The following is a 24,532-nucleotide window of genomic DNA, read 5'->3' on the forward strand; positions in this document are numbered from 1 at the left end:
ATGGGGAATGAAGAGGAAGTAATTTTGAGTGTTTATGTTTTTCTAATGCACCTGTAGTTCTTATTTTCCAAAACAGGGTTCAGAATTTTGCCTGGGTCAACAAAAATATAGTCTTACACCTTGCTTTTTATAACATCAGTATTGAACAATGTGACGAAAATATATCTTGGAAGGAATAAGATCAAAGATTCTTCAAATTTCAAGGTGCTGGGCTGGGGTTGTGGCTCAGCGGTAGAGTGCTCACCTAGCATGTGTGAGGCCCTGGGTTCGAACCTCAGCACCACATAAAAATAAATAAATAAAGATGATATTGTGTCCAACTAAAAAATAAATATTTATAAAATAATTTTAAGGTGCTAAATTTTTGAAGTCTTATATATCCTGAAAATGCATAAATGAACATTTATCAGATGAAGATTTGATCATAAGAAATTATCGAAGACATTGACATATTACTTAAATTGCAGAGGCTCACAAACTCAAAATACTTTGCTAGGGCTGTAGGAATGCTCAGATTTAGTTAAATTTTGAAAACTTTTATTATTCATATTTATTTCCATAAGTTCATCAATAAAGAGTTCTGTTTCATTGTTGTGATTTACTCAGGTCTTCTTATAATTCAATTTATCCTTAAAATGAGGAATGGTATTTTCCCCCTTTCTTTTGGGAAGCTGAGAAGTATGATGGAGCTGACAGTTACAATGTTAGACTGAAGTAAAATAAAAAGGTTGAAATTCAATGCCTCAAACTTTTAAAATCTGTTTTCTTCACTTTTTTATTACTTGTACTACCAGCAGAAGTAAATAAGTGATATAGTTTCTGAATATTTCAGAGCCAATGACCACTTTCAGATGAAAGCGATAAAAAGATGCAAGAAAACATTTTTTTTTCAATTATGTCTAAAATTATCCACATTCCTTTGCTACTCTGAATCTACAAGGAATTTCTAATTTTAGGGTGAGGATAACTATCTCAGGAGTTAAAAGTTAGTATGCAAGAAAGGATCTGAATACCTATCCCACTGCTATCATATACAAGGGATGGAGAAATCAAGAAATCAATGAATAGGAGAACAATACAAATGTGTGATACTTTGCATCCAGTCTCCATGGGAAGAGGTAACTTGAGGCGGTTAGTACACCTTAGCAAGGGGGCCCCTGTACATTAGAACTGAAGCAGACACTTGAACATCTGTGGACTTCATGCAAGAATTTTCATCTCAGAATGCATACTCTAATAAACAACAGTTGGATTAAATTGTCTAGGATGTTCAACATAATGCTGAACTACGACTGAGAGAACGAAGGGTGGAATTGCATTTCCTTTTGTAAAGTGAAAACAGCCGTGAGCACAGCCTTTTCTAAAATCTGATATTTAGGGAGAATTGTAAGAAGACATCAAATTCTTCAATTTGGAATGAAGAGTGGCCCAAGTTACTGGAAATCTCATGCCTCTAAGTCTGCAAATCACAGGCCAGGAAAGAAAAACTTTTCCAACACCCAATTTTAATATTGTGCAAAAGCCATCGACTCTGTTAAAATCCTGGAGTTAAATATGATCCCCCTCCCCACCCCCACCTCTTCTCTTAGGTTAGTGTTTGGGGGACAAGGAGGGGCTGGAGCTTGGCCCCAACCTCGGAATTGCTGCCAAAGGCTTGTAATACAATCTCTCCCCGTTTGAAGGGTAAATCAGTGTCAATTGCGTTTGCTGTCCACCAGAAAAAGTAAGCATTTTACTTCCGCTCGGTCTATGTGGACTGATGAAATGTAGGAAATCTGTTTCTGGCAGGGGGAAAAATCGTTTTCCCAAACTGCACCAAGAGGAGACTTCAGAGAAGTATGAAGAGGGGCAGTGCGACTGTAGCTGCTGCCGCTGCCTCTGCCGCTGTACTGGTGGGGTGCGGGGAGCCGCTGCTGGAGGACCTGCGCCTGGAGGGGGCCGGCCCCAAGAATCTGCAGGAGCCCAGGCGGGAGCCCTGGCGTCTCTGAAAGCAGCCAACAGCACAGCTCGGAACCCGGGGGTGAGCAAGGCGGGCTGGGCAAGCTCTCAGCCAACGCTGCAGCAGCATGCATGCTCTGCAGCCAGGGGTTGCGAGAGCCCCTGCGAGTCTGTTTCACCGGGGGCGAAGGGGGAGGGGCAGGTTACTAACAATAACCGCAGGGATGTCGCAGGGAAGCCTGAGAGTCGTCGGCCGTGGAGTAGGCTGTGGTGCTGAGAGCCTTAGTGCGTGCAGTGGGTGATTTTGTGATTCCCTGGAAACAACCATGTGCTCCTCATCCTTACAGTGGAGCAGCCCCAAAAGCCTGCTGGAATGGCTCAGCCAACAAGGAACAGAAGTGAGGAGTTCTAATTAGCACATTGATTATTAATGTACACATATGCATACTTGCTCAAGAGTGTCTAATAAAGGCTCAGCATTGTCTGCTGCTGGGGCGAAGGGAGAGGGAAGGATAGTTAATCGGTTGATCTTGAATGTTTTTGAGTCAGAGAGGCCAGGAGGAGAGGAAAGAATGCAACACTTTGAGATTTGGGGAGATGTTCTTTTCCATTGAATGAGTTGGATGGAGTTGTGCTTTTCCTTAATGAACAAACTCTAGTCCCTGTATCAATACCCTTTGGGAAGATTTTGCATGGTATCATTCTTTTTTGTCCAGCTTAAAGAGTAGACTGGAGTCTGAAATTGGGGAGCACTGAATCAACTCAATATGGTAAATGGCAATTGACAGTCCAGAAATTCAGATTGTCTGATCTCTGGAAAGGAGAGGAGTAAAATCGGGAATTTATAAATTGTTTTCTACATTCCAATACAATTGGAGGTATGTGTGAGGGAGCAGATATTTGCATATTTTGCCAAGTTAACCTTTCAACCTTTACCCTTCCCTCTTTCTTCATCTTCATTCTTTTACAATGGAGAATTCACAAAACTTTACTCTTATCATCACCCCCCCTCCCAACCTTCCAACCAAGCTTGATCCAGTGTGTATGGGAGATGTTATGCAGAGGAAATAAGATCTGCATGGGCACAGGAACACCCATTAGGCCTCCTGGGGTTGAAATAAAGGCTCAGACAGGTTGGATGGACCAGCCAGACAGAGGAAGTTCTCCTTTCCTCTCCACTTATCCCCTGAGATTCACAGAGGCAAGGCTGAGAACCAACCCTTGTGCTCATTGCTTCTCTCCCTCAACTTCTTAGCTTTGTGGACACTGAGTAACTACTACTGGGATCTGATTTGCCCAGCTTGTCTTTGAAATTGATCCATGAGTTCTTTCTCAAGGAATGTTTCCCTCTAACTGTGGAAAAGGTGGTGGCTATGGTGGTCCTTTCCAACATGGGCATCCAGGTTCTGACTGCTTAAGGAAGGTAAGGGCCAGTGGGATGAAACATGGGACAAGGTGCCTTCATAAGGCACATTGGGGCATTTGCACAGGGCTGTCTGAGTAGTCTCTGGCACAGAAAGGTAGCTTTGATTTCAGCCTATTTGTTAGTGAACTTTGGAATTTCATTTCATTGTTAATCATTCTGCTTGGGTGATATGGACTGTGCTGTACTGGCAATAAATTCACATGACAAAATTTATTTCACCTAGTATAAAGGACCTGTGATTGCCGCTGGGTTCCCTGGTATCTTGGTATGAAGCCTTAGTTAAACCTTAAACTTGTATGAACGCTGAAATGTCAGGTCTTATATTAATCATCAGTATGATGTGTGTTATTTTAGAACTTTGCTTCAACACTGGAAGTCTGTATTGTAGACTCTGGGAGCTTTTGAAAGAACTATGATACCTTGGTTGAAAACAAATGAGGAGGCTCTCACAATTTGTTTACTTATGAGTAAAGTGGCCATAGATGTTGTAGTGTTATTTGGTATATTTTGTGGTTTTTATATTGTGCCCCAGACAAGATCCACTGTTTCTTTAAAAATTTTCCTTAGCAACTATAAGGGTTTTCCACTCCGTGTTATTGACTATAGGAAAGGTTAGGATTAAAATAAAAAAAAATCTCTTATGAAAATGGGTAAGATACTTGTGTAATTTTCTTTATTAAAAAGCTTTTGGAGTCAGTTCAATTGGACTTTTGCTAACTTTTTCGCTCTACACAAGAAATTCATATCTAGAAACAAAATGTAGAACTCTCATAGGTCTTAACTACCTTAGAGTCAAGTAAGTCAGGAATGTTTGTATTTTAAGTAATTTTTTTACAAAATCCTGCTCATTAGTTAAGAGTTACTAATTGGTTTATGTGAACTTTTAATAAGTCATTAAATATTTCCAGTAATTTAATTTTGGATAGTTTTGTATATTTCACTTTAATCTGGTGGAGACATAAAAATCTGTTTTAAATTGTTTGGAAGAATGGTTTAGTAAGTTTTTTTTAATTGGATAAAACAAAAGAAACCCTAATGTTATGAGAATGTAGAAAATCCATTCATCTTCAGCTTTATTATTTTTATTGTTGTTATTATTATTTTGGTCATGGTTTGAGAAGGACTAGGTATTGAGGTACATTATCATTTCATTCAAAAAACATCAGTAGAGGACTGGGATTAGAAAGAGGTGACTGGAGGAGAGTTAATATCACAGAGACTGAGCTCCAGGAGGGCAGGCTAGGATACTTCTAAGGACTATGTCCAAACAGCTTTGTTACTTTGGGCGATGTTTCTTCTTAAGCCCAGATTCTTACTAATAATGAGGAATATTGATACATTTTCTAAGGTTGCTTTAGGTTTAAATAATTTATCACATAAGTAGATAAACTAGCATTTAATGTCATTTTGCTATTATGTTTGGTGATATTTTATTTGTCTTGGACAAATGGCACCCCTGCTAGATGCAGAACTAAAATTTCAGATTACAAAATCTCAAATCACCTTTCTGCTTAAATTGTGGACTTTATTTTCTGATTAGACACTTATAAGATTTTGCATTCATAATATTGGTTGAGACTATGCATTGTGTAGAAAGATTATGATTGGTCAAAATGAATCACATAAGACTAAAATACAATTGTGAAAAAAAAACAACTTTTTTTTTTTTTAATTCTTTGATTCTAACTTGAAAGATGGTATTTTCTCCTTTTAGATTTTGGAAAGGTGTTTGGTTTGGGGCATTTTTGTTTGTTTTTAGTTTTAAAATATGGCGTAACTAGTCTATTAATTTTTTTTCTGCATTGTTCAACATCCACAACACCCAAAACTGAACAGATACCGGTAGGGTCAACAATGCTGATGAGAGTGGAGGTTGCCTTTAGTGAGGGACACTTGACTGTGGATTCATTTGGACTCCTTGCTTTCACTGGCCACAGTTGAGTGTGTGTGTGTATGTGTGTATGTGTGAAAGAGAGAGACAGGAAGAGACAGAAGTGAGAGTTGAGGTGTGTTGGTAGTGATGTCCTCTTACAGCATTCCTCTATCTTAATAGCTTATGCTCTTCAACTGGTGTAAAAATATACATATGATAAATTAGCATATTATACCCCCCCACATACACTATTCACTGTACTTCTCACCTTTCATATATCATCTTGGCAATGACATTCTTTTTGATATGAATGAAACTTTGGATTTTTCATTATTTATGGCTTTATAGTACTGATACTCTCTCTTTGTACTTCACCTTTACTGCTGTTTACTTAATGATTCAGAATTATCTAGAATGTTCTTACTTTGTTACAGAATGTTTTTCCAAAATAAGTCAATGGACGTGTGTGTTTTTCTGTTGTTATTATTATTATTATTAGTGGTAGTAGTAGTAGTAGTACATTTTCTGATGGTGATGCTTTAAATTTTGTTAATGTAGAATATATTGACCACAAAATAAATAATCAGCATTAGTGCAAATATTTAATGCTCACAATATCTTTGAAGTGTTAGTTTGCACTATATATAGTGAAAAATCAAAGAGAAAAAGACATGGGACTAGACTAGAATATTTACCAAATGTAAGGTACTGGGACCTTTATTTGACCCTAGGACTTCTGATTCCAATATTGTTTCCAGTAATTTGACTTGTTAATGGATTCTTGTAGAAGACAGTAGAGATATAATGTTTATCTAATTTAATTCTTATTTTTTTCTTTCTTATTTATTTTATATATAATATTGCAATTCATTTTCTCTAACATGGCAGCATGTAGAGATAGGCCCCAAACCATTTTGGTCACGATAAAGAACACCTCTAGGTGGTGTGAAAGAGTCCCCCTTTTTCTTTTTTTTTTTTTTTTTTTTTTTTTTTCAGAGTCACAAGTGGTATCTTCAGCTGAGATTCTGGAGCAACAGGCTAGACAGAGTCTTTAAACATGTGATATTTTACTTATAGAGTCATTAACTTTTTCTTCTTCCCCTGGGCTTGTTCAAGTCTCATCATATTCATAATTGCTATTCCAGATCACATCTACAATGGAAAGAAAGAAAAATCTACATACACACAGTCTTTGAAAAAGTCTGTATTAAATTTCTGCATGTTTTTCCCTTTAAATTTTGTTTTTCTTAATTCTAAGTGCTGAGGGGTGAGTTATCCACTTTTGATAGACCAAAAAAGTTTTCTGGAACCATAGTCTGATTCATAGAAGTATTTGAATTCTTATACTTTTCAAAGTGATTGACTTTAATACTTGCCAAAATTACTGATCAAGCTTCTAAAATATTTAGATTATATAAATTTATTGGTAATATCTGTCAATGTTTAGACATACAAAATTTGTCTATTTCTTTCTAACTGAACTTTGTTCTTTAATCCTAGTGGATCATTTAATCATTTCATTTCCCATCTTTACAAGCTACCTCTTGACATCTTTCATGGTTTTGAAAACTTTTCATTGAGTTCTAAAGAACTGAAATAATCCTTATTTACAGTTTGTTCTTTAGGATTCAAATTCAACTCATCTGGGTTGATTCAACAAATAATTTATAAAAATTATAAAATGGCCAAATTCTATAAATATCTTTTCATCTGGGTAGCACAAACTCATTGAATCTTTTTGCACAATTTAATCCTTTCAATTGGAATATATTTCACCATAGCATAAAATCTTCCAGACTCTAAATTTTGTTCCTGCAATCTGGATCTATTTCTATGTTTCCTGTGCTCTGTTCTGCAAAGTCTAAATCTAAGACCTCCACTTGACAACACTCAGCTAACCCATCTAGTCATGCTTAGTTTAGCGGCAATCTGAAAATTGAAAATGGATCAGAGAAACTGGGTTGACAACCCTAATTCTTTTCAGAGGCGACTTAAAAGTCCTCATTTATGAGAGTGACTTTAGGTTTATACATAGTTGTCTTATGTTTAATTAACTTTTATTGCATGTTAATTACCCATTAATCTTTCTTGCTCTCAGGTTGGCCTCCTGGGGCAGTGTAACTCTATTCTTGGATTTCTCCCCACTGGAATTTTGATTATATACAAAGTATCAGAATAAAAATTGCTGGATTATTCTGATTGTTTTTACTTGATGATCACCTGTACATATTAGAAGATAGCTTGAATTACATTTCTGGCAAAATGCAAACCAGATGACATGAGAAATAAATGTAGCACTGTCAAGGAAGATAAAAACTTCACTGTTTGCAAGTATTGAGGGGAAGGATTGTGTCCCTCTGACTCATTGAAATGGTTGCACCCCATTAGGCTTACTGTAAACTATCCCTTGATGAATTCTTTGCTGGACAATGAGCTTAAGAATCTGAGGTGTCTTCTTGCTTTTACAGAGCAAAATAGGGCTCTGATGCTTCAATGGAAGTTGCAGAACACATAATAGGGTGTAGGTAAAGTTACTAAAGCACCACATCTCACTTTCAGGAAAGTAGTGGGAGAGATTGTGTCTTGAGAAGAAAGGCATTTTAGAGGTAACCCTTTTAAGATTTCAATTAGTTATTTAAACATATGAATCATGTGCTTAAATGTATTATTACTTAAATGTTTATTTCTGAGAGTAGCTGGCCTGTAGACATCCTAAACAGCTACAAAGAGATGTTTTATTTTGCTGGGAATGGACCTATTTTTAAGAGAACAGAAATTGAAAGGTGTTTTAGGATTTTTGTGATTAATCAGAGGGTTTGGAGAAAACTTCAGGACTTTATATGAATAATGTCATCATTAACTGTGATAGACTGCAACAATGGTATATGTTCTGATTCATATACCATCAATTTAGTAACTTACAGTATGGTAGAGTAAAAACATTTCCTATTTATGCTATATCACTTTAGATACTTAGAGATCTAGAGAATGTTATCAAAGAGAATTTATGATAATCGTTTTCAAATATTATTCAAAAGAGTAATGAAATTGTGATTGTGCCTTTAAGTTGTTATATTTATGACACATTTTCGGTATTTATTCACTTTCCTAACAGTCTCTTCTAATATTTAGGAGGTGGTGACATTTTGCATTGTTTGAAATACCAATGTCTTACATTTTCAAAAAATAGTCATGAAAATAAATTAACCAATGCTAAGTGAATTACAGTTCAACATTAACTGAAAATGAATAATATGCAAAGCTTCTAAGAATAAAACAGATAGCACATAACTTGTATTGTTAACTTTACAGTGCCACAGATAGCCTTAGGGATGTAGCTTAGTGGTAGAGATAGCTTGCCAAGCATGCATGGGTTCTATCCCAGTCCTGAAAACTAGAAAATAAAACAAATATTAATATATAACTGAAAATCTTATGATAGCATACAAATCTTATTCCATGCCTGTTGCAAGTATTTTTATTTAATTATGTTGCATTTGACTAATTTTATATTCATATTTTATTTATAGACAGAATGAAATACAAGTTAATAAACATATGACTTCACTATTTTAGCAGTTTCAACAGTAATTTCTATAGACTTATGTCCTGATAGTCATGAATAAAAGTGTTATATTCAGAGTGTATATATATATATATATATATATATATATATATATATATATATATATATATATATATTTTCAAATATCTTTTCTATAACACACATGGGATGTTGTACCAGGAATAAGGAAATCAGTTAAATGAAGTTATTTTTTGTTTTATAGAATAAAAACATTTATCTATTCCCACTCTAAAAATTATTTCAAACAAAACCCCATCAGGTAAAATAGACTAAGTGGGAAGATAAAAAGGAAGAAAGACATGATAGTAGAGGACGAAAAAATTACCTGTGATAGGATTTGTTAGAATTAAGTTGTAATTCTAGATTATTAGTATGAGCTCTTGATTAGTGCATTTTATAAAAATGTGTCATTATGGAAAGAGTGTTGATGTGTGAAGACCCAGATCAGCCTTCCTGTGCTATGATCTGTCTGATCTTGGTTAAGTCAGAAACTCTCTGCTTGTTGCCTTCTGTGACCATCAAAGAGATCTTTTGAATGCACCGCCTTACCTGTCCCTCACTCAATTCTTTTATTGTGAGTTTTTAATTAATTGGCTATTTCAAAAACCAGGTGCTATGCTTTATCTTTTAGGCAACAGTTTTAGGAGGACTATGTGTTTACCATAAATTGTGCAAATAATGTAACTGATAATATTTAGTCCTAAAACTTTATGAAAATTTGTGTTTTCAAAAATTAACCCAAACAATGAGAGTTAACAAATTGGACATTAAAATTTTAATTCAACCACTTTTTATTGCGTTCAAGTAAATGGAATTTCTTGCCTTAGCAGCTGATCCTTTCCAAATATATTATTTTACATGAGCTAAGGGGTTACTGTTTGATTTCTTATTTGACCTTTGACTGCTGTTATTTACTACCAAGTGGTTGGCCAAAAGTGAGAGGTCCTTTACAAATAAAGCAATGTTTCATGGAGTTTAATAATTAATCACCTGACCTATCACACACACACACACACACACACACACACAAAAAAAAAATCCCCAAAACAAAACCATGAAACTGGTTCAATACATTGTCATTGTGGCAAGATTTTAACCACATAAGTCTGTATAAAAGCAATTGCTTTTTTGTTTCCAAAACAGGTATTACAAGTGGATAAATAATGTGCACTGCTCTGAGCCCAAAGGTGCGCAGTGGGCCTGGCCTCTCTGATATGCATCAGTATAGCCAATGGCTGGCCAGCAGACATGAAGCTAATTTGCTACCGATGAAAGAAGATCTGGCCTTGTGGTTAACCAATCTATTAGGTAAGGTTATAAGATATCATTTTGTGACCATAGATAACATTTTGTTGTTGTTGCTTTTTCCTCTTACAGTCTCCTTCACCTAAGCATGTGATAGCAACTTGGAAAGAAAGGCTTTCATTATTTGGATTTTTCATCTGGGAAACCTGAAGCATGTGGAAAATTTCAATGAATTTCCCAATGTCTTTCATATGAATTGTGATTCATGATTCCAACATCATTCACTGAAATGTGGAAATATGTGGTCAAATTGCTTAGTACATTTATATACTAGTCTGATTTATTTTTCACTTTTCTTTCATATAACTGACTAACTTGACCTATTATTTTGACAGTGTTCACAGGCCATAGTCTGTGAAATCTAGCTTCTAAAACTAGATTTCTTTGTCCTACTTTTATAGCACACCTTCTAAAACTGCTGAATACCCAATCTCAGGAACAAAAACGTCTATCCTTTGTCCAAATGAGCTGACTATAGTTATTTAACCTTGAACTAAACTTTTTCTTCTCAATTCACCTTTGTTTTCATGTACTTGTCTGACAATATTGTTGAGAAAAAGCCTACCTCAAGCAAAGCTGCCTCTTCATTTCTCTGGATAAAATTTCTACAAGTGCAAAATAGATTTGTACATTTAAAAAATCATAGTATACACTAATATTTTCCTGAAGAATAAAATTGATTTACATCTTGGGGAAAGGATCCTTACAGAGCTTATAAGATATAAGATCTGGATATTGAGTCAAATTAGAATATATAAGGCACTTTATCATTTGCAGAAGGGATTTGTCAACATGGCTTTATTCTTTAAGGAATGCTACAGGGTTAGTGTTGGTATGGTCACACCCCAGTTGATGAAACTGTAAAGATTAATGAAAACCACTCTGTCCATCTGAAATTTTCACCTCATTTGGTGAGGTTTGAGCCCATTTTAGCAAGTTTTTTTCCTGCTTGCTATGGTTGTGAATTTTTGCATGGATTTTGTTTATTCTTATTTATTTCCCCCCTTAGAGTTAGATGTTCACTTATTCTTCACTGTGTGCAACCTATTTTGGCAACTTTTCATGGTTTAACCAGGGCTATCAAATATGGGTACATAAACTGTAGTTTTTTCACAAAGGTGCTCAGTCAAAGATCAATGAGTCAGAAGTTCAGCCACCATCAGAAGTTCAGAAAGACTTTCCCTTCACTCTTTTGTGACATTCTCTCTACCAGAAGGAGAGGGCTACCATCTGTTAGTAATTCATCCATGCAAAGGAGGAATTTTGTCTCCATCAAATGTAGTTATTTTAGCTTAAACATGGATTTTTCTTTCTTTGTTTTATCACTTTAGGATTCACTAATGATTGTTACTTTAGGAATTCATTAACTTTCATCAGTCTGTCTTCTGATATAAGCTATCATGTGCAGCAGTATAAAAGAGAAGTTGAGTACAAACTCTGGAAATACACTGCTGGCATTTGAACCCCAGCTCTGTCACTTTCTAAAAGTGTGATCTTGGGCAAGTTCCTTAACATCTCCGTGTCTTGTTTTTCTCATGTATACAACAGTTATTTTATGTACACACACAAGAGAGAGTGTGTGTGTGTGTCTGTGTTTGTATGCTATAATAACAGTTATTATCTATCTAGTGCCTTGTTTTTCTCATGTATGCAATAGTTATTACATATATGTATAATAACAGTTATTATCTATCTAGTATTATCTATTTATAGGTTGCTGTGAAAGTAAATAATTTAAATATATGTAATACTTAAAATAATGCCAGGCATATAGTGAACACTAAACATGTCGTTACTGCATTTATATACTTCAGTGAAACTATTAATTTGATTTAGTGCATGAATTCATTCATTAATTCAAGAAATATGAGCTCAGCCGTGTTGGACTCTGGAATAAGAATGTGTCAATTCAACTTGGTTCCACTGTTTACTGTGTGTCTTACACAATGCTTCACTTCTACAGTCTGTAAAATTTGTACAATACTAATACCAACCTTAAAGATTTGGTGGTTGTTTGAATGAGATCATCAGACTATGGTCTATGACATAATAATCAACCAGTAAGTAATAACTATTATGGTGACTGTGTTGCAGACCATTCTGAATGGTAGTAGAGGTGATTAAGAATAGATATAGCACCTATTCTTACAAAATTTGGAGTAGATTAGCAAAGAAACACATTCCATAGATAATTGAATATGTAATCCATTGACGGAACCTAAAATATTGAAGTTGCAATTAGACTGTGAAATGGGGTTTGGGCAGGGCAAGATATCAAAGGGCTTGGGGTAAACTTCAAGGGGCTTGTATTTAAATGGAGAACTGAAGAATGGTTGGTAGCTAGCAAGACAAAGCATGGAGTAAGAGTCTTTGTGGGCAGGAAAGGAATTGAGCTGGGAAGGAGTTTAATATTTTGGAAGAAATGAATGAAGTCTAGCATCAACATGAGAGGGAGAAAGAGAGAGAAAGGGAGACACAGAGAGAGACTGTGTGTGTGTGTGTGTATGTTTCATCAGACTTGTTAGGCCTAAACCATATACTGCTTTGAGTAGCATATTAAGGAACTTAAAATTTACGGTATGATCAATGAAGAGCCATTGAAATTTCCAGGCAGAGGAAATGTGACTAATTATAGGATAGCCTGATTATACAGGGACACCCCAATGTCCCATGACTTATCATCAAGGCATTTTATTTAGTGAACGTGATCAGTTACAAAGTAGCTTGATCAGTGTGACAGCCCAAGACAGCCTCAAAGAAGAGAATCAGTGTGTGTAATGGAAAGATCCTTGGATTAAAAGTCAGGAGACCTGGCTCCTAACTGGGAGTCAGGAGACCTGGCTTCTGGTTCTGGCTCTGCTGCTCTGTAGGAAACTTGCCCAGAGTCACTCAGCTATCTTTTCTGGGCTCTGTGTCCTCAACCATAAAATGAAGGGATTGGAGTAGATGATCTCTAATATCTTTACCAGCTCCCAAAAGTTAAGTTTTCAAGAAATCCATCTGTTGAGACCCATGAGGGCAATTGAGGTTATTGATATGCATAAACAAGGAAAGGATTTATATAAAGGAATGACCTTCTTTTAAAGAATAGAATTTAAAAAAATATTTAGTAGTTGTAACACAAATGCAACTGATGGCTTATGAATTTTCTCAGGATCAGAATCCTAAACAAATGTGAAGATACAGTAAAGTGTAACCTTTGAATCCTCTTGAGTCCATATGAAATAGAATGATAATGAACTTCAAGTGAATATCCTCATGGCAAGTTGGAAAGTAGTATAATAACTTGAGATTGTTTCAAGTGTTAAAACATTTGGAAGTAGGACACCATTAATACCAGATTGGTGGTTACCAGAAGAGGAATAAATATATGGCCCTGTTAGGTATTTTCTTATGTACATCTAGTATTCACATACCTTGGAAATAGAGCCACTAAGATAAATTTTAAAATTATTAATTACTGGGTATTTTGTTCCTTCAGAAATATTTGCAGACTTTTACCATGCTGCTCTCTTCCAATTCTTACTTTTTATCTACATGAAAGTTGGAGATGTCTCAGCAGTAGTTTCAAAGTTAATCCTGTCTCCATAGAAAGTAAAATTCCTCATTGAAGTAGAAATTTGCATACTAAATTAAAGCTTTTAATTAGGTTTTACTGTTGTGATATGGGACCTTACTTTATCATTGTGATATGGAAATATTTCCTGCTTCTTTCTGGGATAGTTGTCCAAAATGAAACAAATTCTTCAATTTTTCCAAAGGAGTTTCAAATTCTAAATGCAGATATTTCTGATCCTATACTGAAAGTACATTTTAAAAATGTACTTTTTAAAGAATGCTCAATTGATATTTAGAGTTTTTGAAGGACAAGTATGATTTGATGGGCAAGAAAATGATTTCTGTGAGCCGAGGTTGTGTCTCAGTAGTAGAGCACTTGCCTAGCATGTGTGAGGCACTGGGTTCGATCCCTGGCACCACATAAAAATAAATGAATTAAAGGTATTGTGTCCATCTACAACGAAAAAAAAGAAAAAAAAAGAAAATGATTTTGTGGTTTATATACCAATGTTCATATTAATGACCCAAATGTAGGTATTTCACTGTAACTTTCACATATTATATGTTTACTTAACCAGTAACAATAATAAATTTAGATTTTTAGACTTAGTGTTAAAAAAGCAACAGTAAGCTGTCAGGGAAGCTAAAATTTAAACATTAGAATGTGAAATACTGGCTGTCTTATATGTCTACTAATGAAAGTCAATAAATACTCATAGGACTTGGGATCTGAGTGGGGGACAGCATGATAAATGACATGAGATCATGTAACATTTTCTGACTATTTACATATCCCTTGGTACATCTACTTATTTTATGGGAAATACTCTTTGTAGTCCTAGTATGTCTCCTAATAATTGCTGGGATGATGGTCCCATTTTATGGCAAACTTTCAGAAAAGACATAAAAAGATTATTTGGCCATTGTACTCTGCTTTGCATTAAATATCTGCATTAAATCTTTATTCTATATTTACATATTCACATTTATTTCCCCAAAGGGCTACTATTTTGTTGTTCTTACTTACATATAATTATTGCTCTTTTGTTATTTAACTGTGTCCTCAGGACAAATTAGAAAATCAAATGATTCTACAAATAAATCTTTGGGAAAAAAATTTAATTGTGGCTTTGAGAAAACTGGATGCTATTAAATTAAAAGTTTCATCTTATAGCCACCAACCATCATTCAAATAGGTTAGGCATATTTTAGTAACTTCATGGTTATTGATGGATTTTTGAAGATTGTTATTGGCTTGACTTTGATATAAATATACTGAACATAAATGTTTTCAAATTGTACATTTTGCTTTTATCTTTTATTTGAAAGCTTTACTTTGCTTTCTATGAGTTTTATCCAGCAATACTGTATGAATCACATGGGAGTATACTTTTGAGAAAAGATTTTCATTAGGCATCAAAAATTAAAATTATTTTTAAAGATTATAAATATTTAGAATGAAGGTATATGTGTACAGATATTCAGGAACTTTGAACAAATTATAAGATATATTACAAACAAAGTTATGCTGAATTAAATTTATTTACATTTAGAAAATCCATTATGACAATTGAGGTCATGTGATTTTATCTTCTTTGACCTTTCTACATGCACATAAAAGATTTCAATTGTTTTTACTTTAATCTTTCCTTTTTTTTTTTTGTACTGAGGATTAAACCCAGGGGTGCTCAACCACTGAGCCATATCTCCAGTCTTTGTTAATATTTTATTTAGAGACAGGGTCTCTCTGAGTTGCTAAGTGCCTCACTAAGTTGCTGAGGCTGGCTTTGAACTCACCATCCTCCTGTCTTAGCCTCCCGAGCCGCTGGGATTACAGGCATGCACCACCACACCAGGCAATTGTTTTCACTTTAATAGAACCTGTATGTAATGATTCCATTTTTCAGTCATTTCTAAAAAGTAAAATAACTTTGTCATTAAGCACCTGTTTTTTGGAGTTGTTGCTGTCTAATAAGTTTGGAATGACTTTTCTTGACAACACCCTTTCTCCTACATGTTGTAGGTATGTTCAGTAAAGATTCCTTAGGAAGGGTGGTATCTTATAGCTAGATTAAAACAATTTAAATCATGTTCACAAGTTGATACTTTTCAGAGTGGTTAGTGCCTATTTCTTTATTGACTTTTGTAATAGAACCAGCTTTTTAAAAGTATATATGCATTTTATATAAATTCAGGATACACATTTGTGAATCAGCTTGCATAGGCACTGGCCTAGGGTTTCTGGGTAAAATGAGTTATTTCCAATCTCACAATCTTCAAAAATCAGTCTTAAAAATATGAAATAATTTGGGCTAAGACAGAAAATAATATGTGTTTGAGTTCTTTAACTAGAGAAATAAGTTATAATTGAGGGGTACAATGGAGATGGAAGTAGAGTTTGATAGTATAATAATCAGATCAGCAAATCAAATCAACTAACAGAGCATTCCTGAATTCTACAGACTGTCAAGTAGGCTGCTATTCATTTTCAGCACCATCATCTTTAATCCCAAACTGTTCTTTTCCTGAAAAGTTTTCTGGGGTGTTTTTACAGAGAAAAAGACAATCACATTAATGAGAATGCTTTGTTATAGGAAATAGCCATTTGTGTATTCAGCAAATATTTAAGTAGTGAAGCATAGTGGCTAAGAGCATAGACTATGACCTTGAACTGCCTGGGTCAAAGAGCCAGATTATTCTCTGAGCTCGGTGAAGTTAGGCAAATTACTTAATCTTCGAACCTATGTTTCATTATCTGTAAAATAATAGCATCCACTCCAAGTTTTATAAGAAGATTAAAAACAGGAACATGAGTACAAGTAAATTGCTAACAATAGTGCCTGATGCATAATACCCAAGGGATTATTAGGTGTGTGGTCATATCTGTAAAAATTAAGTACTGCTATAAGAGGAAAACATTTCTTCTTAGGATCAGAGAAGAGTAAATGAATTTAAACTTGGTAGCTTCAGTCTAAAATATTCTATAGATTGATAGACATTATGAAAATTATGGCAAACATGTTTCTGGAAGGAATACACTGATGTTTATGGACATACATTTTTATTAGTTGCCTAATAAAAATTTCTTACAGTTGTTTATTTCCTATAACTGAGCCTTAATATAAGTGACTAATCACAATATTAAATCAATTTCCCTATTTTTTTCTATTGTCCAGCTGTCAATCATGACTGGATTGATGCTGTAAAGATCACGGATTACAATTATGAGTGCAAGAGTAGAAGATATTACTTCTAGACTAGCATATTTCAGATTAAACTTCAAACCAATGGTCTTTACAACCCAGTTGCAATTCATTAGTACAAAATGATTTAATTTTATTTCTTCATTGCCCTTTATCTTCCTAAACTTGTCAACTACAAGGAAAGGATGTAACTAGAAAAGCAATATTTATCTGGTTTTAGAATCACATTTTTTCTGATACTAATAATCTGAAATGTGAAGTTAGCTAACAGTTTAGATTAAAGAAGATCTGATTCTGCTTAGCAGAGATTTTTAAATTTTGCATGAATTTTTCTTGATAAATTGCAGTTGGTTCTTCATAGCCTGTTCTTATGGATTTGTTATGGTTAAACTCAACTAGTTTTATATTCTGTTGTTTTCTTTTAAGTACTATTGGTAACAGTAATGCAATAAAGAGTAAAGTAATACATTATCTCACATAAAGATTAGAATTGATTTCTTATAATTATAGTACATTTAAGTGCATATTTAATGTTTCTTAATAGTTGGATGGAAAATACATTACAAATGAAGTTTTTTTTTGTGTGTTAACTTTGCAGTCTCACATTTTTCCTTCATTTGAGGCAGTACATTTCAGCTATAAAGTATGTAACTGTCTCTGTTTTAGCCAAAAAAAAAAAAAAAAAAAAAATCCCACCTTTCCAAGCTATAAAATATACAGAATTGAAAGTTGACACCTAATATATTTTTCATTGGATACAGATGTTCAATGTAAAATTCTCTCTTCTAGTATTCATAAAATGTTGGATAACCAGAAATCTTTAGGTATAATGTATGAAAAGTAAAAAGAAATCATACCTTTTGGTAAATTGCTAATAGCTTTTTAATGAAAGCTGTTTTTATTCTCATAATTTACAAGTTTGTATAAGAATATTGTGTCACTAAAAATATGAATGGAATCTTTAAATTGCCATGGAACTTCATGAAATAAGAATATTCTAAATTTCTCTCCAAAATGTAGAAAATCTTATAAGTATCTTATAAAAGAGTCATTCAACAGTTTGTGTACATTTTACCTAGTTTATCTTGAAATCTAAATGCTTTTGAATACATAATAAACATTTTAAGAAACTGTTTCTAATAGTAATTTTTCATGTCAGTTTGCAATACCATCCTTGTTGGCAAATACAGGCTAATATGGGGAATGCACAGTACAATCTATTATGCTGAATTTTTGTATATTAAGACTACTGTGTTCATTTTTGAAGTGAGCGGAGCTGTGTACAGTTTTGAAGTAGAAGCAGCTCTTCCAAGGCTAACCTTTGAGAACTGGGAGCTACTGATGGTTTGCCACCTGCAGAAGTCATTACCCAAGCTATGGGTGAAAATGTGCACTATCCAGTAAGGAGGAAAACACACAAAAAAGTAGTTGTTTTCTCTTTACCCATCCTTCCCCCATGCCTTCCCCAGAAACACACACACACACACACACACACACACACACACACACAAAATAATAATAAAATAAACTGGACACAAATCATTTTAAACAGGTGTTTCTTTAAATACAAATACAGATATTGTCAGTTTAAGTCAATAGTTAATCTGTAGTTCTAGTTGTGTTCTATTTAAGTGTACTTAGAATTGAGATCCCTGCATCTTTCCTAAGATGAAAAAAATACGTAACCCTATGAGCACTTCAATATAAAACTTTAAAATATTTTCTATCTTTTGCTTTCAACCTAACTACTTGCACAAAAATAATACCCTTTTGTCCCAGTGTGCTATGTTGTCTTTCCATTTATTAATTAAACCACTCAGTGGAACCCCTTGACTTGATGCCTGCTGTATGAATAACATCATGCCTAGCTCTGTAGAAGAGTGAAAAAGGCAGACACCAAGAGGCTTACATTGTATTGTAGGAGATAAGAACTTTATATGAAACATGTTGCTCACAATCAAACTGTTTGCTATGTATCCAAATAAAGGATATTCATGAGAATGAATTATACAGAAAACAGATCATTGTGCTCTGGGAGAAACTTTTTCTGGAACTGTGATTAAAATAAAGGTAGAAATTGGCCAGGCAGATGGAAGGTAGGATACTGAAGGTAGGGTCATGCCAGGAACAGAAGCATGACAGAAAAAACAGACAGTTTTGATGGGAACATGAAAGGTAAAGTGTGGACCGTGGAACAGAGTACAGAGATGTTAGGCTAGCAGGTGGCTTGGAAGCTCACCTTTGCATGTCAGATTTCATATTCTTGGTAGAGGAGGAGACTAGGGAATAAATGTGGAATAAATGTGTCAGAGTGAATAATGAACCAGTAAGGGTGATGCTTAGTAATATTAATTTATCAGTGAATGTGGTATGCATTGGAAAGAGAAGTTGAGCACAAAAGGAATAACCATTGATCTTGTTACTGGAGGTTTAGTTATCAGATCTTAAAAGTATTTATTAAGATTATGACATGAGAAATAGAAGGCAGCTTGAATCTACTGGATTTTTGAATTGGGTGTTAAAGGAAAATTAAGGTGGCAAAAATAAATTATTCCAAATCTTAGAGAAATAAGGAGTAAAGAAAAGGAGAGAGCTTTAGGGAAGTCATTTGAGAAAGCAAGTAGTGGTTCATATATTTGGCTAAGGGATGGAGGATTCAGCTGTGAGAACTAAAGGGTATAAGGTTTCTATGGGGAATGATAAAAATGTTCTATAATTATGGTGATAACTGTACAACTCTGTGAATATACAAAAAGTTGGTGAACTATACACTTCAAATTGGTGAATGGTAAGGTATATGAAGTGTATCTCAATAAAGGTTACAAAATGAAAGAAAAGAAGAAAGGGAATATGCTTCAGGGACCATATAAGAAAAAAGAAAAATGGCTCTTAACTGAGATTCAGTTAAATGTTGTGGTGGATGAATTGTGAACTTCACTTGTAAGAGCAGTTCTTGAAGGTGTGGAGACAGTTGTGAAGAGAGAAAGGACAAAGCAGAGATCAGATCCTAATTAATTCTTCACTTTGAGAGCTGTAGTAGGAAGGGGGAATAGTTTAAAAGGAAATAATTTTTTACAGCGTTTATCATTTGCATTTATTTTACCTGTAATTTCTTAAGCAAGATGGACAAACATATGCATTGGCCAAGCTATTAAAATGCTATTAAAGTGGCCAATGGTGGATGATATTTTTATATTGCCTGGCTTTATTTTAATAAAAAAAGAAATGTGATGTTCTTGTAAGAAGATATATTCCTAGCACAAAATACCAGTTTTCCTTTGTGGGCCACAGTAATTGGATGGGCTTCTGAGAATGAGAACTGAGTCAGAGAGGCCAAATTGTATAATCCCTGGTAAAACTGGTTCTTCGAGTTTCATTCACTAGTTGGTTTTCATTTCCCCTGATTCTGAAATGGTGAGGCTTTTTCACCCAGGATATCATTTATCCCTTTAATTTGAAATACATTTTTATGAAGTTAGAACTTAATTATAAAAACATAAAATATTTAGATTCCTGTGACCAAATGAAAATCTGAAAAGGGAGGAATTGTGGAATGAAATTAATCAAATTATGCTATATACATGTATTAATACAATGAATTTCACCTTTACGTATGTCTATAAAGCTATGAATGGAAGGAAAATTAGTACAATGGAGGAAGAGGAACAGGGGGGAAAAGGAGAGAAGGAAAGAGAAAGTACTTGGGACTGAAGTGGAAAAAATTATATTCCATCCCTGTATGCGTATGCAAAACGAACCCCACTGTTATGTACACTATAATGCAATAGTAGAAATTCTTAAGAAACCATTTATTATGTTCAATTCCTATCTTAAGAAACTATTCTTTATGTTAAATCCTATTCTCAGTTGGAATAGAAATAATAGTGAGAAATATTAGTATAAAATATATTCTTTAGCACAAATCTGACATTTCTGTTAGGGAATGATCATGCTTTTTTAATGTTCCTTTTTGGTTATTTCAGGGAAGGAGATCACAGCAGAAACTTTTATGGAGAAGCTGGATAATGGTGCTTTGCTCTGTCAACTTGCAGCAACTATGCAGGAGAAATTCAAAGAGAGCATGGATGTTAACAAGCCCACAAAGGTACAGGTCCCAGTACAGGAGTCACAGCCAAGAGGCAGATTACAGTTACAGTGTAGTGTAATTTTATTGTAAACAGATGCATCAAGGACTGTGTTAAACAACAAAGTTTATATAGAAGGTATTTTTAATGCAGTAACATCTTATTTGCAGTTCAATTATATAAATGGTATTAGCCTTTTGGTAAATCTAATTAGATGTTTATGAAAAATGATGGTATTAAAAGAGCATGCTGCATAATCTGGCTGAATCTGACTCATTGAGTTAAAACAGCAGAGAAATAATTTGTGTCATCAGGCAATGAATAAAATCTAGCCAAGAAAGATTTACTAAATAGGTTGTTGTCTTCAAAAATATTATGGCAGCTTATTGGAATAAAATATCTGGGAGTGTAATTTTTTGTTTCTTTTAAATGAGAAGTAGAATTGAAGTAAGTAACTTTGGACTTATTTTTTTCTTTATGATGGTCCAGATGATACTTTTCCTTAATTTTTAATAGAGAAGGAAAAGAAAAAAAAAGTGAAATAAGGTTGAAGGAAGCTTAAAATAAATTGAAACAAAAACAACGACAACAACAAATCTGTGAAATTGTTCCTGCAACTCTGGCAAAATAGAGAGTGTGTGTGTGTGTGTGTGTGTGTGTGTGTGTGTGTGTGTGTGATCACTGTACTTAGTTTTGATATAGTTCATAACTCCTCATAAACTATTATATAATATAAAACTTCTGCTTCACCCACTTTTCTTTATCTTAAAAGAAGCTCTGTTGGGCTGGGGATGTGGCTCAAGAGGTAGCGCGCTCGCCTGGCATGTGTGCGGCCCGGGTTCGATACTCAGCACCACATATCAACAAAGATGTTGTGTCCGCTGAGAACTAAAAAATAAATATTAAAAAAAAATCTCTCTCTCTCTCTCTCTCCTCTCTCACTCTCTCTTTAAAAAAAAAAAAAAAGAAGCTCTGTAAATTTATTAAATACCTCAGTGACTCCCAAACTTGGTTGTGCATTAGAATCGAATGAATGTTTTAAAAAATACTGAGACCTGGATTCCATGCCTGAAGATTTTGATTTACTTCCCATAAGTTACAACCTGAAGAGGTTTTTCAAAAGCTTCCCAGGAGATTCTAATGTTCATCAAAATTTGGTAACTACTACATTCTCTGTATCTATCCTCTTCTGTTGGGTAGATACAGATTTGTGAAAGATCATCTGTCCAGTAAGTGGATGAGAAAAGATTTGACACTGAAGCTGTATTTCCAAGCCTAGTGCTTTCTCCTTTTGGTCAACTTTGGGTAGAACAGATCTGCAGAAACTTTATGAAAATATTTCCTATCAAGCTTGATGTTAGTACACCAGTTATTCTTCTGCTGTGATTTCCTTTGTAAAGTAACTGATGTCTACTTCAGCTTGCTGATGAGGATATCTTATGCCTAATAGCAGGACAGTAGGTGTGGAAAGTTTACTGTGATGCAGTAAACAAAAGGGTAGAAAGCATTACCTTCTTACTGTAGAGACTTAGAAAACTTTGTGTTGCCTCAAGATCAGGATTATTTGAATTCTTCATGGAACAAAGAACAAACTCTACTAAAATTAATGTACAGTTCTATGATTTTGTTTTCTTCTTAAAGCAGAAAAAAAATAATGTCCAAACATAGTTATGACCACAAGGCTGTCAGATGTTAAGAGCATTTGCCTATATATCAAAAGCTTTGATCTTGAGTCCATTTTGCTTGAGTTCTAATTTTATTATTTATTAATTGGTTATTTATGAATCTTAGCTTCTTGTAAAATAAGATTTATAATTATGTATATGGCATAAAAAATGGACCTTGATGAATATTGTATCCTTTCCCTACCTGAAAAAGTGTGAAGAACCTGATGCGAATTTTAGGTGGACTAGAAGAAAACAAGTACTTTGCAAAGGTTCATATGTAGTATGATAGCTGCTGTATGCAAATATGTAGAGATATGCCCAAAATCTCCATGGTAATACAAAATGTGGAGAATATTTCTGGGTCAAGGTTTTGATAACTGTTTTCCTTTGAAACAATTATTTCAATGTTATATAATTTTATGATAAAATATAAAAAGAAATAGGAAAATTTTATTTAATTCTAAGTAGAATTGCAGCAAGATTTTATTAAACTTGAAATACTTTCTCAGATTTAAGAATTTTATTTAATTGAATTTAAAGCTAAGATTTATTCTGATTATGGTAAATTTATTATAGTATAAAACCAAAACTGCTCAACAAGAGCAGGTTTAAGAATAACCATTATGTCTCCACCTTCAATGTTCAAAAATTCAAATTTGACATGATTTCAGGACTGACCCAGTTGTTCTTGATTGAATTGCCTTCTGTGTCCTTGGCAGAATTTATATCTTTCGTGAGTACCTTTCAGTAATGTGCAGATTAAATCAAAATAAACTGTACCTTACCATATGAAAAATGCCAACAACATAGGTATTACAAAAGATTATGCACCATTTTGTTATAAATCAAAGCCTATATTTACAACAATGGATTGACTATTTTCCATAGAATCAAAATGTGGTGTGTGTGTGTGTGTGTGTATGTGTGTGTGTGTATGTGTGTGTGTGTGTGTGTGTGTGTGTGTGTGTGTGTGAGAGAGAGAGAGAGAGAGAGAGAGAAGAGAGAGAGAGACTATTATTCTCCATGATGGCATATTGAAGTTTAGGAACAATGATGGTAAAGACAGTTGAACTCATTAATACCTTCTTGCTTAGTTTCAATAAACTTCATATAGAAAGATGTTGAAACAATTATTTTAAAAAGCCAGCTATAAACTTGTTCCTATCTAAAGTCATATCACAGGAAGTCCTCTATTTGTCTAGCAGCTTAAATCTCATCTCCTAATTTTTATAGCTGTGTTTTTAGTTTTTCTGATTGATAGTTAAGTAGGGGATTAGACAACTGTGGAATAAGTGTTTTTGGACAAACAAGTTTCTTCTGGTATATCTGAAGTATGTTTGTGCTAAGAATGATTTAAATTCTCTTAATATTTGAAAGTAAATTTTAATGTATGTCAGACAATTTATATTTAACATTTTAGTTAGAAAACCATGATTCTTTTACATCCTTCTCTGGTTTCATAAAATACTCCAAATGTAAATAAATTATTCCATGATTCTTTCTGTTCAGGCATCAATGGATCAATAATAAAATAGCCTCTCTAGGTGTGAAAGTAATGGTGATCATTTTTCCCCCTTAGCATAGTGATCATTTTTCCCCCTTAGCATGAGAGCTATTCAAATACTAGCAACATTTGTCAGTAATCAGATGGAAGCATCAGAGACCAGTGTACAGCAGTTTAATGCAAAATTTGATTTTCTTAGTTTAATGTTCATAGAATGATAAATTCACCATAATTCTTAGTCCTAATATTCTTAGAGATGAGGATCTTTAATGGCAAAAATTTAAATGAATCTAATCTTCCTAGTATCCTATAAGACAATGAAACCAATACAAATATCAAGTCCAAGTTGAGATTTTATGCCTTTTGACTATTAGTTAATTGACTCAA

The 24,532-nt window shown here is 34.0% G+C and overlaps 1 protein-coding gene across 3 annotated transcripts in view; it reads left to right on the forward strand.

Annotated features, from left to right (window-relative positions):
* Window positions 1-1,731: 1,731 nt before the first annotated feature.
* Window positions 1,732-24,532, forward strand: part of GAS2 (growth arrest specific 2) — a 365,744-nt gene continuing 342,943 nt past the window's right edge. For all 3 annotated transcript variants that reach the window (XM_081275817.1, XM_081275815.1, XM_081275816.1), the window contains exons 1-3: window positions 1,732-2,020; window positions 9,967-10,131; window positions 20,873-20,994. In XM_081275817.1, coding sequence (XP_081131943.1) covers window positions 9,987-10,131; window positions 20,873-20,994 — 267 coding nt within the window. In that variant the 5' untranslated portion in view covers window positions 1,732-2,020; window positions 9,967-9,986. The remainder of the gene's footprint in view (window positions 2,021-9,966; window positions 10,132-20,872; window positions 20,995-24,532) is intronic.

Source organism: Spermophilus citellus, assembly GCF_964194105.1.
Source record: "Spermophilus citellus genome assembly, chromosome: 2".
NCBI lineage: Eukaryota > Metazoa > Chordata > Mammalia > Rodentia > Sciuridae > Spermophilus > Spermophilus citellus.